General features: G+C 36.8%; 1 protein-coding gene across 3 annotated transcripts in view; it reads left to right on the top strand.

The window, feature by feature from the left end:
• LOC149552253 (AMP-dependent synthetase and ligase family protein) overlaps nt 1-15,019 on the top strand; it is a 329,479-nt gene that overhangs the window by 251,089 nt on the left and 63,371 nt on the right. For 2 of the 3 annotated variants that reach the window (XM_089787778.1, XM_089787779.1), the window contains exons 12-13: nt 113-197; nt 407-471. In XM_089787778.1, coding sequence (XP_089643904.1) covers nt 113-197; nt 407-471 — 150 coding nt within the window. The remainder of the gene's footprint in view (nt 1-112; nt 198-406; nt 472-15,019) is intronic. The other variant, XR_016352887.1, reaches the window with a different exon arrangement.

Raw genomic sequence — 15,019 nt, 5'->3', positions numbered from 1 at the left:
AAAAGAAAGAAATTAGAATTGTATTTTCATTTATTTTCACTTGCATAGAAAATTGTTTTATTGTCAATGTGTCATTGTGGTTAGCATGCTTATTATTGTGTTGATTAAACAGGGAATTTCAGTCAATATTTCATGGTTGTATGAATGTCAAGCTCCAATTTTTGGATCATTGGCTGTGGATTCTTGCACCGGTTATGGTATTTGTTTCATTTATTAAAATTTGTAAAAGTTTACTTTTATTTTAGTACTTTGAAGTTGGATCATAGTAATATTCTTATTAGTCAAATAAATACATGTATTTAATATGAAAAGTAAATGTGTTGTATTGAATGTTACATGTGTTCTTATAGTTACATGCTTTAATTAAGATGCAATAACATGGTAATGTTTTGATGATGGCTGCCAGTGATTTGTAGCATGGTGAATGGAAATATAATTGCCTTGTCTACTTCTGGCAAATGTGTCTGGCAGGTGTGTCATTTTAGTTCCATTTAGAGACTTGAATGGCTATAGTAGATATTCCTAAAAATATAGATTTTTATATCTTGAACTTGGACCATAAAAGATATTAAAAATTGTTTTTGTCAATTTGTAGTTTTTTAAATTTCTTAAGCACTAATCTCTTGGATAGGACTGTTACCAATTTACCCTACCTCCTGAATTACTATGTTAAGCTTGCTTATATATTGCGCTATGTGTTTTAAGTTGCTAATCATACATATTATAGAATGGTTTGGATGCAGAATGTGAAGTACAAATATCAAAAAATAGGAGAAATTAATCATTTTTATTCAAATTACATACAAGTACCAAAATAGTACACTTCTACTGAAATATATTTCAGAATTGTTTTATAAAGTACAAAATGTTCAAATTTTAGACAGTACTTGATACAATGCATTCAAACACACAAGTCATGGTAACTCATAATACAATATCTAAATAAACACATTGCACAAACAGAAAAGTACTAGAGAGATAAGGGGAAAAGTCTCCATTGCCCGAATGGAAGGTCGTTGATCTGAATTTTGAAGAAGATTTGAGTCTGTGTCTCCATCTTTCAATACCCCTACAAAATATAAAGGAGGGAGTCAGTTCATATGAACTGAGCAATGGGAACCATTCCAATTATCTCTACACTACTGAGTGTTCCTACAACATGATTATTCAGATAACAGCATTAAAAGATGCAAAGGCAAGAGAAATATCTGAAAACAAAGCAGGTTCTATGCTAATAAGTTTGTTTCATGTTCAGATATAGGTATGAAGTTTGAGGTTGTTGAAGGATCATACATAAGTTATACGCATGAAGCCTTTCGATTGAATTATGTAGAGGCGAAGACTGAAAGACTAAGGAGACTATTGAAGGGGCATGCATAAATTACTAGTGTGAAACCTTCTAGTCAAATCATGTAGAGACAAAGACTAAAGACACGGGGAGATTGTTGAAGAGGCATACATGAATTATAGGTATGGGACCTTCTGGTTGAACTATAGTAAAAGACTGAAGACACAAGGAGATTGTCAAAGGGACATACATAAATTACAAGTATGAAACCTTTCAGTTGAATCATGGATGGATTAGAAGTCTACAAGTGCCCAATCAGAAATAAAGTTTTTTAGTTAAAAGGGAAAAGCGGATTATAATAGATTGAATTAAATTTGATGGTTGATTCATAACAGAAAAGTAAGGTTTATTTCATTAAATATAAAGGGACAAGTCACTTTGATTTGAAACCTTTTGCTCAGATTCTAATGCAGCAATTTAAGTTTCAGTTTTACATCAGAAAGGATGATTATAAACCCACAGAAAGATTTTTTAACTGTAGAGTGAATGCTATAAGTAGTAATAATAGGGCTGAAAACATCAGGTTGCAGCAATGAATCAACAAGCGTGCTGAAAAGTGAAAGCTACAAAGGAATAGATAAAGCATCATGAAGAGGTATATTTTCCATCAGCAAGCAAGCACTGATACAATATGCACACCAAACATAGGGTCTATTCAGCATTCATAGCTATTCATGAAAACTTAAAAAGCATCTTCACAACACAAGAGATAAAGTTTTCAGTATGTAAGCAGTAAGTAAACAAAGCATTTAAATTCAAATTTCTCAACTTGTGGTTATGATAGTTACAATGATCAACAAAGGTATGGAGGGAGAGACTTTCAGCATTTCAAATATATCAGTAGTAACATGTACATCGTTAATAAAAGAATAAAGCCTGGGAATATCAAAGAGGTTACAAAGTTGATGCCCAATTATTAATAATGAAAAGGCTCTCGGGCATATAGTCTAAAAAAGGTGGAAATGATTAGACAATAAAAATCTGTCAATGCACACCAGCCCATTGTGTATAATTCATAGGCACCTCCAATGCACTTTGCATCAGCTTATATCCACCAAAATGGGCAATTGTATCTACAACAGATGTTGTTTGGTCAACATGGACAATCTGTTTATATAACACCATTTCCTCTTGAAAATATGCAAGAAGCACCTCTTCCTCAAAGGTGGATTTAAGGTTGTCCTACTCCTCAGTAGGGTCAACAATCTATCATGAATGGATGATGTTTAGAAAAGGCAATTGAGTAGATATTGACAACGTTTGGTGTGAAGAATGTTTGTTGTAGACAAGAATGGAGATCTTGGGAGCAGATTTACAAAGTTTCTCTGTCCAAAGGAAGTTCGAGAGCTATATAAATAGAAGCAAAAAGCCTGTGAAAAAGTCAGAAAAGAGAAACATATGATTGCTTGCCACTATTGGAGATTAAAACAGTAGGCATCATTGAAGGAGATCAATAAAAAAAAAAATCATAAAAAGAACTAAGAAGACTGATCTATTTCCCTTGTTTTCTTACTAAAGATGTTGATCGGGGAAGGAGATAAAGGTTCAGGAAGACAAAAATCACATTTAGATATGGTTTAAAATCTGTATTTGTTATTTGTTGCCAAGAATCAAAAGAGGAATTGAGTTATTGTTGTAAGGAATAAGATTGTTGAAATTTACAATACGGCAAAGTTGGAAATATGTAATCAGCATCAAATAATAAACCAGAACAAAGCCACGAAATGAAAGACAACAGCCTATCATAATGCTTACAGCTATGGCATGAAATAGCAAAGAAATATGGCACAAAATGGAGATGGAGAAACCCAGAACAGTAAAAGGTACTCGCAGCTAAAGAAGACCCTCAGCACTTACAGCAAAAAAGAGCCAACATGGAGAAAAAGACCACGGTTGCTATTGAACCGCAAAAACAAAGCCATGAAAAATGAAGATCACACCAGTCTAATACCCAACAAAATAGAGCTCACGGCAAGCAAAGAAAACTCGTGAAGGAAATGGCTCACGGTATCCAACCAGTCATAGCATTCAAGCAACCACAAAATAGCAGGGTAGAAAACATCCAATTCTCCATATCGGCTAGGGTTTCAACCCTATTTTGTTTTCTCACCCTTCCAATTCGAAATGATGGAAATGATTATTTTTTCCTTTTTGATAACCCCTCAAACAAATTGGATAAATTTTTGGGTCTGCAAGTTCTCCTTTCATATGAGAGATGTAATTTTGTAAAGTGATAATGTAGGACTTATTTTTTTTAAGCCTATGTTATTGTTTTAATCAAATAGACCTTTGCATTATCATAACAAGTTGTAATTATTATTAATTTAGTTGATATATTATAAGTCAGCTAATTAATAATAAATATTAAAATGCAAAGGGGAATTGAATTAAAATTAATGGTTAAGTCAACGAAAGGTTGAGAGGAGTTGCATTTTTTTGAATGCCTAAATGTGAGGGTAAGGAGTTCAGTGGCTATTTTTGGACTCACAGATCAGACTAATAATTTTGGAGTCGATTATGGGGCTATTTTTGGCATTTTCAAAGTCTTCTTGGACATGTTTACATGTGTAATTGGTCAAGACATGGTTTGAGAGCATTTTAGTGCTATTTTTGGCATGGTTTTTAGCAGTTAAGGTCATTTTTGCATGCAGTTCACTTTGGCAGCCTCTTTTATGCATATTTTGCATTTTTTTAGCACTTTGACATGTCATGTTTTTGGGTTGGTTTTGAGCTCCGACCTAGGGTTTTGTGCATGATTTTGAGGAGATAAAGGCATTTTTTTAGTTAGCTTAGTGGGATAAGTGGTTGAGGACAGTTTTCAAGGGTTTCTTCACAGTTTGGATTAGTTTTGACTCATTTTTTCCATACATATTTTTGACATCCGAATCACGGTTTTTGAGCTCTATTTATTGTACATTCACCTCATTATGAAGAATCTTCTTTCAAGTTCAGTTTTTTGCACGTTGCAAATTTTGAGTTGGTTGTAAGAGCACTTTGTAGTAGAGATTTTTCAACATTGATTGTATAGATTTAATAGTTCTCTTTGATTCTTGTGCACTATTGTGGGTTTTTTGTTTTTATGTTGTGTTTGTCCTTCATTGAAGATATATTCCTTATTGCATATTAGAATCTCGATACTTGTAATTGCAAGTCTTTGTTTGTGTCCTTTTTTTTTTGCAGAAAATTGGTAAAACCTATGTTTTCCTTTCAAAGCAAAAGATTTCGAGTCCTTGCATAGAATCACTTTTGTAGTTGCATATTTGTCTAGGTGTTGTGAATCATTTATATCTTGGGTAATTAGTGTTAATTAAATTGAAGTTGCATACAAGTCATTGGTGGATCACCTCATTTAGGTTTAGTATCTATTATTTTCATTCACCTCTCATCCCTTTTCCCACATACAATCTAGGTTTTAGATAATCACTATTTAGGATGTAATATCCCCGTCATAAAATAGTTTATTAATCAATCTTTGTTAATAGGTAGATTGATTTAAAATATCTCAGACCCATTTTAGTTTGTTTTTATAGGTAAGTGTAGCCATCAGCTATCTTTGTACACCCTCGGAAAGTTTTCCCAACGAGCATTTAAGCACGGCTTGTAGGTAATTGTAGGTATGCAATTTGAATTATTTTCTCTTACTGCGAATTCCCGTTGGGATTCTCTATTGTCACTATTTTGAAAGTGAAAGATCTTCCCTATTTGGCTCATGCAATTTCAATGGTATTCAACCCTCACCCTATTTCGTCTATTCTGTTGCCTGTAATACTTTGCTCGGATCTAGCAAATTGGAGCACCATCATATTGCAAATTGAAGAAATCATTATGTTTAATTTGATCAATTCTCTGTTGTATGAATTAGGCAATTCAATCTCTTTGTTTATCTTCATTTAAACTCTTTGTTGTTACACCATTCATCCACCCTTCTCTATTTGCCCTCAACTCGTTGTATCACTGTATGGCCCTTCCCTTCAGGCATTCCTTTCCAAGCTACCGTACGGTCTGCTTTGTGTATCGTATGGCCCTGCATCATTACTATTGTATGACTTGTTTGCTTGTGGATTGTACGACCATGAAACATTCTTACCATATGGCCTATTGAACACATCCGTACAGCCATCAAATTACCCCTCCCCCATGCTACATCATACGGCTTCAGTTGACCGTACTTCTTCCTCACTCCTCACCGTACGGTCCCTTGCATATACTTGCCAGTTCAACTGTACGGTATCCTGACTCCCGTGTGGTCTTTTAGGTTGTACAGCCACTTCCATCTACTCCCCATCGCCATTTTTTTATGCAATAGACGGAAAATAATTAGTCTGGAACATTACGGTGGTATCAAAGCTTCGATCTTGCTAACCTTTGGATAATGAATGAGAGTTTATAGCTGAAAGAGAAGAAGAAGAACCCATTTCGTTGATATAATGGCTGCTGAATCGAAACCCATAGTTGTCAAACTTATGGCGCTACTAAAAAAACTTATGAGGAATCAGGCACAGATCAATGATACTCAGCAACTCATGGAAGAGACTCAAGAAGTTGGCAAATAATAAAATATCCGGAGAACAAAATGGTCACAGCGTGGACTCAGTGTCGAGTAAAGAAAACCCTCAACCAACATGCTCTCAGCCTTCTATGTCCTCTTTTCCCCCACAAACGGAGGCACCACCTGGAGGGAAGCAGCCGACCTTTGAAGAAATGCAAGAACAGCTAAGAGAAAATTGGAAGAATGTGAATTTGGAGGAAGATATATCCTACAAAGATTATGCAGATCTGAGAATGAGATATTCGAGAGGCAGAAACAAAGAATATTTTAATGATGATCTCAGGGGAAAGTTCAGTAAAGTAAATTTGTCTCCATTTGACGGATCTAGATCCATATCTGCTCAAGGGTGGGTAATGAAGGCCGATACTTCCAACTTAATCCTATGTCAGAAGAAGAAGCAATTAAATTTGTGGCATTACACTTGGAGGGAGTTGTGCATGAATGGTGGCATCACGACACCATCACACTGGGGCATGATCAAATAAACACCTATGCAGAATTCACTGAGAGATTGATAAATCAATTTGATGGTAAAGATCTGAAACTCAATTTCAAAGATTTGGCACAGCTGAGGCAAACTAGATCGGTTGACTGGTACATTGCAAAATTCCAGAAACTCTTTGTTTTGGTCACAAACATTTATAAAAGAAGACAGATAGTGCTCTTCATAGACGGACTAATAGAACCACTAAAAGGTTGGGTAAAAGGGTTCAATCCTGCCACCCTATCGGAAGCCATTAAGAAGGCACGGAGTATGGCATCATCATCAACATCATCCTCTCGGGGTTGCTCACACTCCAAACCACTCATCTTTCTGAGGGACAAAGATAATCAACCTTCGTCGAGGAAGTCGTCATTGGACGAAGCTACCAAATAGGAGCTCCAAAGGAAGAAACTATGTTTCAATTATGAGGGACCATGGTAACTTGGGCACAGATGCCTCGAGAAAGGAAAGATTCACTAAATTAAGGTCGTGTCCGATGATGAGGACGAACAATAAGATATACCCATCGAAGACAACCAACCCCACAAGTATGCCAAAATGGTTTGAATTGTACGGAAAGATTTGCAGCATTGGTACAGCACGGAGGAACTATTGCCCTAGCTAGTAGCCCGAGGTGTACAGTGTTCCGTATACAGGGTATCCTTCAAGGACAAAGGGTTATGGTGATGCTCCATAGCGGAGCTACTCTTAACTTCATAAACTCTCTCTGGTGAAATGAAGAGGTCTACCTACGGAGATGCACGTAGGATTTTAGGTCAAGATTGTTGAAGGGACTCTTCTACCCTGCACACACCTTGTTCTTCAGCTAAGTATCAAAATGGCGAATCACATGGTGACTGAGGAATTCTTCACAGTGGACCTTGATGATATGGAGTTTATTTTGGGCGTACAGTGGATGAAGACACTTGATGGATACACTCAAAGCTTCAAAAGGATGGACTTCACTTTTGTTGTCGACGGAAAGAAGGTTGTTCTCTGCGGAATGGCAAATGAGGGTCCGAAGGAAGTTTCTGCACATCAGATGGAGGCAAATTTCCAGCATGATGACATTGCTTGGGCTGCACATTGTTTTGTCTTGGCAGAACCTATAAAAGGGCAGCAGACACCTCCCCAGGATGATGATCTCCAAAATATTTTGAGTGAACATGATAAAGTTTTTATAAAGATTCCTCCTGGCATACCGCATCATTAAGTGTTTGAACATACTATCGAGTTGGAAGTAGGAGCCAAACCGGTCATAACCACACCCTACCATCATCCCCAAAAATTCAAAGATGAGATCGAAAAGACAATTTAGGAACTATTGGAGAAAGGATGGATCCGTCCTAGTTCTAGCCCCCTCACGTCATTAGTGGTATTGGTCAAAAAGGACGGGATGATGAGCATGTGTGTGGACTACCGTGCGTTGAACAAAAGAACAATAAAGAATAGATATACCATTCCAAGGATAGATGAGTTGCTGGATGAATTACATTGCACAGTCTATTTTTCAAAATTGATTTTCGTTCCAAATACCATCAGATCCATTGTAATGATCCCATCTTTTGGCCTTCATGATCTCCAAAATCCAAGTGGAGGATAAGAAAAATTAAAGTCATTCAATTAAAAATTAAAAGGTGACTTTGTATTAAAAGCTTCTAGGGTATGTATTAATTATTGGAAGGACGGAAGCCTCTCGTGATTTAATTAATTATTGCTAGGGAGGAATTTCTAGGGTATGCATTAATTATTGGAAGGAAGAAGCTTCTAGCTCTTGCAATTAATTAATGTTTAGTTCCTTCCAGAAGGATGAAGAAAAGGATAAATAGGGCTGAAAGTTTCATTGCTAATCATCGGATGATTATGACTTGCATTTGATAAGAGTTTGGATGTGTGAATCACACTCCTTTTTTGGCAATAGAGGACATTCATTTTCTGTTGTAACATTCTAGACGTCATTCCCTTAGGGTTTGGCCTTTGGAATACATCTCTTTGTACTTGATTGCAACATTTTTAGAATTAATATAATTTCAGTAGTTGATTTAGCTTTTGGGCATTCTTGGGTGTCCATTACAACATGAGGGCAGAAGACGTGGGAAAGATGGCCTTTCATTGTCACTACAGGCATTATGAGTTCCTAGTCATGCTGTTCGGATCAACGAATGCACCTGCTGTATTCCAATCATGCATGAATCGCATCTTCAACAAACAATTGCGTAAGTACTTACTAGTATTTTTTGATGATATTCTTATTTATAGGACATGGGAAGAGCACCTGAAGCATCTGGATGAAGTGCTAAGGATCATGAAGGATCAGTCTTTGTTCACCAAGCAATCCAAGTGTGAATTCGGTATGATAGAAATATTTTACCTAGGGCATGCTATCAGTAAATATGGAGTTCAAGTTCATCAGAAGAAGATTCAGGCTATCCTTAATTGGCCTGCCCCAAAATCACTCACGGAATTGCAAGGATTTTTTGGACTATGCAGTTATTACAAGAGGTTCGTAAAAGGATTCTCTCAACTTAGCGCACCCTTAACGAATCTAACAAGGAAGGGTTCTTTGCAGTGGAATGAAAAGTTGCAACTCACTTTGATAAGCTAAAAGAGGTAATGAGTACTTGTCTCGTACTTGCATTACCTGATTTCACTCAACCGTTCATTCTGGAGTGTGACGCATCCGAAGAGGGCATTGGCATGGTACTGATGCAAGATAGACACCTCATAACCTATGAGAACAAGAAACTCATGCAAACAAAACGCTTATATTCTATTTATGACAAAGAGATGTTGACCATCGTACAAGCACTAACCAAGTTTCGGCAGTATCTGGTGGGTGCCAAGTTTGTCATTCATACAGATTACAATAGTCTGAGATATTTTCTAGAGCAATGAGACTTGAACGAAATGCAACAAAAATGGTTAAGCAAGGTTCAAGCTTTTGATTTTGACATTGAATGTGTGAAAGGAAAGAACAATGTGGTTGCATGTGCTTTGTCCGAGAAACTTGCCATCTACTTACTAACCCAGATTTCAGCTAACTAGAAAGCACATTTGTTGGTAGAATATTCCAAAAACACATTTTCCTATGAGCTAATGGATGGCAATACCTAGGATGTGTTACCAAAAAATTTTACACATGCTAAAATTTTTACTCCAAGTAACATGTAGAAGGAAAGCATACTTTTTCTATTCATTTATATTCCATCATTTTTGCAATCATAAATGAAATCATGAGCAAAAGAGATACAATGTTCATTGTATAGATCATCACTGATATGTACAATTTTTTTTTTTTAAAAGTATGAAAGCGTTAATGTGCTGAATAGAGAAGATCTCACACAAGCCGTGAGTATAACTACTAGGTTTCTTTCACCAAGAAATACACAAACAGATATATATAAATGAAAGAAATAGAGTAGAGATAACCAGTCATTGCCTGTTGCTTTGACTGGTTATGATTTTCTCCCTGTCGTACTTGTCCAGCTTCAAGCTCCACGCTCTCCAACAGCTGCAAAGAAGAGGAAAAAACTGATGTTAGATCCCGAGGGATCTAAGCAATGACCATATATCTCTATTCCTATACATTATCTGTCAATGTATTTCATCATGAAAGAAAAATAAGCAGTGATATTGGCATTTAGTGCTGAAAGAAATAAAATCATTTGTGAGTGTCACGAGCCCGTGCTCGAACATCATAGGGTATGCCACAAGATATAAAAGATTACAGAAAAACAGCAATATTTGATATATAAAACAGGGAAAGAAAAGATGAACAGACTAACGAATCTGTATTATGAAGCTTTGGATTCCCGAAAAAAAAGAATTAAGACTATATGGTGCAATGACCCTGAAAGATTCTCCAAAACCCAAGCAATAAATCCATTTGGAAGCATCTGCAATCTATCAAGTTGTTTATGAACATGTGCAATAAACAAATGGGCAAAATGAAGCTTATCATCATTTTACTATGCATTTCAGTATGAGTGTCACGAACTTTAACATCTAAGATTGAATAAGCATATCAATTCTTGTCTCTAGTCTTATTAACAGTGTACAAAGAGAGTGGCAAAGGCAATAAATTCCTCGCTGAATTGTTCCATACATGAAGGCTCCTACAAAGACAATAGCAGCAAAGCAAATAAATGGTCATGTCTTCAGGATAAAATACAAGGGGCATGCCATCCTAATTAAGATGTCAAGGTATTGTTCATAGGCAACGAAGCATCAAAGGGACGAACTAAATTAGTTTGAAACCTTTTTCTTCAAGATATAAACATAGAACAAGGTATCAGCATTCCAACAGGGAGGGACTATAAAAGGACTAGGGCTGTTTTTTAAAACTTGAAGAAATCAAACAACGAAAGAGGGATAATGACAAGTATGTGCATTGTGACATGGTGTTGAGCTAATGGTGAGCACATCAAATTCTGGTAACATTATTTGGAATCTACATTCTTTGAAGCCTTGTCATTGAAAATGCCAACTGCAACATGATACAAATGAACAATCATATGGAAAGTATCCAGCTATAGTATTCCAAAATGGGTAGACCAAAGGTTTTTTGTAGCATTCATTGAGATACAAGAATTTTGTCATTCATCAGTAATAGTAAAAAGCTTGCAATAACAACTGCTGATTAAAAGAAAAATGAATGAAACTACAACAGGTACATGATCATTGTATATAAAAGGGCTGGAAAGTGAAATTACAGAAAAATGGATGTTATTTAAACCAGAGATATGAATATCAATAGTAAAGTGAAAAGGAAGAGATTATTCAAATTGGGAAAGAAAAGAAAAAGACAGTGATCTATTACTGATATATCAGAATTTCAAATACCCAGAATGGAAAAGTTGCGGCAAAATTTCCAAAAAATGAAACATTATTTTCAGAATCCACAGTTTGATATGCTACATGTACCAATAAGATTTGATGCTACAGGAAGGAACAGATCTGAAAAAAAAAAAAGCATCGGCAAACAGTGCTACTGGAAGAGGAAAATGCTCAAACACCCTCGCTCAAGAGGGGTTAAAGGAGCATGAATACAGAAATAAAGCCAGGAGCTGTTTTTTTTTAAGTTATTTATTATTCACAGCAGCCAGATGCGTATGTTTCGAAAGATACCCATCACCCAAAAAACAACAATGAGGAAACTGAATTTGAAGCAAGAAAATATGTGAATAGTGTTGAAACGCAAAGGGAAAGCAAAGAATTTTAAGCTATTCATTAACTTTAACAGCCTGGTAAAATAAAAAAAAGAGGAAAGTCAAAAAGCCTATAAGCTTATATTGAGCCATCATAAATCAAGGTAAAAAAAATCAACTTACAAGCTGAAGAATAAAACCTAGTTGTGATAATGATGAAATAGCTCCAATATCAGGTAAATCATCTCATCAAGGAGATGCCAAATGAAGCCGTTTTTGCTAAAATAACAAACCCAGTAGAGGAAAGCCAGTCATGGCACCATGGAAGACCAACCAAAAAAAGCTCAGAAAATGCTCAGATTCGAACCCCAAAAGCTCCAAAAAGCTTCAGCGACTTGTTCTCTTTTCCTTCTATGGCAGCCAATGAATGGAAAAAGAACAGATTTGAAAGAAAAGGAGCAGAAAACGCACAACAAATCACCTTTCTTTCATTTTCTTCTATTATAGCAGCCCAACAGATAAAGACAATGGAAGAAATGAATGGCTTTTACTTCCAACAGCAGTGAGTTCACAGGAAAAAGTGCCTAGAAAGTCCAGATTCAAGCTACAGAATGTCATCACACAGGCTCTAGCAAACCCTCATTTTTCTCATGGAAGCAACAGAGCCTTCTCTAAATAATGAAAGTGTAAAATGAAATGCTTTTGGCATGGTTAGGGTATTTGTTGATGCCTTCTAGAGCTTTAATCCCATCGATTTTTGTGGGATTTTATTTTCTTTTTCAAGAGTCTTCTATTACATGCCGTGACCCTCTCATTTTTTGCTTGGCTTTAATTATGTTTTTTGCAAAAATATCTCTCTAATTTTATTTTAAAGGTAAGATAAATTGTCATGTCCCCTTTCTAGCGACATGACTTCCACCGGGGGAATTTGCCTATCATTGACTCTCGTAGGCAAATGATTTTGGAGAGAGTCATTCTGTTGCCAGATGATTACATTCTTGCTCTCGGAGACTTATAATCCAGTAAGTGGGGCCTACTTGTTCTAATGTCGAATTGAGATTGTACTTTTAACTTTATAAAGTTATTTATTTAATTTTATAAAGTTAATTAATAATAAAGTACATTATAATAAGTTATTATAACAAGATGTTCTAGAAGCTTCCAGCAACTTCTCAAAAAAGAGAATAAATAGAGAGCAGGGGGCACCCATTTGAAAACAAGCAGTTTGTGGATTCGACTTCTATTCTTGGAGCAATTTGTAGTCACTTGGTCTGCAAATTCTCAAATTATCTTTGGGAACAAAAACTCCCATTGATAAGCAATTTTGAGGGTGTGGAATATCACCTGAATTATTGCAAAATCGGAGGTGACATTACAGTCATTTCATCAGGGCAGAAATCTGTGGCCTCAGGCCAAACTGGCGACTTGTTGATCATTAAAGGATCAGTTAGAAGGGGAAATCAACTATTGCTGAATGGGAGAGTCTTGAAGGAAACGGGAAACACAATCATAGTTATAAATTCCTCAAACCTGGTCGGAATTGTACATGAATTGTTTATGGATGTCCTTGAACCTAGACGGCTTAGTACCCACCAGGTTTAGCATTCGGATAGTTATTAAAAAAAAAACGTATTAAGCCAGCAGGAAAGCAGACTGTGGAGGAGCGAACCAGGGGCAGGTCGAGCAGCTTCATTCCTTTCATTTTTCAAGCATTCTCTCAACGGTTGAACAAGCAAGCATACGGATTGGAGCAGCGTTTTTTTCCTAATTAACAATTCCGGCGTTTCCTTCAGCACCCGCGTGGAGAATATAAAATTTAAAAAAATCGTAAGTCACCCATATTACGACTTAGTGCATCTCACTTGCCCATTCCAGGCGGACGCAGGTCGGATTGTCTTTTAAAAAGAGGGTGCAAATTATGGAAATCACATCAGTCCAGAAATATTGAACGGCATGCAAAAAACGAACAATATATGACTGATTCGGCGATACCAGCTATAGACCGAAATTGGAGGGAAAAACCTGAATCAATTACCATCCTGACAACCTCACTCAAACAGCGAACAATGGAAATCCAGGTTCTTAATGTTATGTATCGACTCTGTCATGTATTTTAATTGGATTATTGTTCTGACCCCGATTTATTAAATAAATGTTTTTGAATACTGTTTGTATCACTGGTATTCGTTATAGTTAGCCATTGGTGAGTTATTTGAGATATTACACCATTAACCATTTGATAGTTGCATGCCCAGTCTAGACAAATTCCTTAGTACATCATCTCTCCATAGTGCATCTCAGATGTTTTTTTTAATACAGATGTCTAATGAATTGTCTCAGTTTGATATTGTCTATTTCCCACAATTTTTGGTTGCATGATAAGTGTTTTACGAATTGTTTGATAACAATTTGGATAACCCTTAGAGTAACGATCATCTCAGTGGTATCAGAGCAGTGTTCCTGCCATCCTATTGGGTAGAACATCTTATGCAACCTTATTCCCAATATTATATCCGCAGAAGAGCAACATTTAAGGGCAAGCAGAAATATAGAGATATGGGTGAAGACAGTCACAGAGTCCACCTAGATTTCCCAAAGTTGATGACGATGAAACCAGAGAGTTTTACAGAATCATGACTACCGGTCAGCAAGAAATAGCCCAATCACTACAAGCTTTGACTACCATAATGGAAAGAGTTGTTCAGCCCAGGATTCAGGAACAAGGCAGAGGTACACCTGATCATGATAATAGAAGTGTGGCAGGCTCCCAGGGTGCTCCTAGGCGCAGATCATGGACAGCAAATAGGCCTACTCGTCCCACTTTCCTAAGGGAGGAGGCTCAGGAAATAGGAGAAGACGATCTGCCGGATGATTTTCAGGATGATCTCAGAGCTGCTACTGCAAAATGGCAGGCATTACCACCACATGTGCGTGAACTATTGAACTTTGATCGCTATCTGAATCAAAGGAGAGAGCATATGAGGAGTATCCGTCAGAATAGGAGGTCTAGAGGAGGTCATGATAGTGAGTTGCAGCGAGCTGTTAGCAAACTCACTTTACCATCTTTCGATGGTAGTGGTCAGATGACAGCATAGGCTTGGGTTCATAAGTTGGATACATTCCTGGCATTGAGACCTATGTCAGAGATAGATGCCATCAGATATGCCACCTTGCATTTGGAGGGAGCAACTCATGATTGATGGTCACACGGGATGGTTACGTTGCAGCACAACCAGGTGACATCCTACCAAGACTTTGTGGATAGATTGGTTGAGCATTTTGACAAGAAGGATCCAAAGATTTATTTCTGTGACCTCACATAGCTGAGACAGTCAGGCAATTTGGAGGGTTATATCAATGAATTCCAGAGGTTGTCGGTTATGGTACAAGATGTGTCTAAGAGACGGATGGTTATCTTATTCACAGAAGGATTATCTGAACCTCTCAAGGGGTGGATTAAGGCATTTGATCCACCAACACTTTAGGAGGCT

This window comes from Cupressus sempervirens, chromosome 6 (genome assembly GCF_028749045.1).
Source record: "Cupressus sempervirens isolate cs-2001-9-10 chromosome 6, ASM2874904v1, whole genome shotgun sequence".
Taxonomy (NCBI): Eukaryota; Viridiplantae; Streptophyta; class Pinopsida; order Cupressales; family Cupressaceae; genus Cupressus; species Cupressus sempervirens.
The sequence above is the reverse complement of the archived record's forward strand: the minus strand, read 5'-3'. Positions and strand labels throughout refer to the sequence as shown.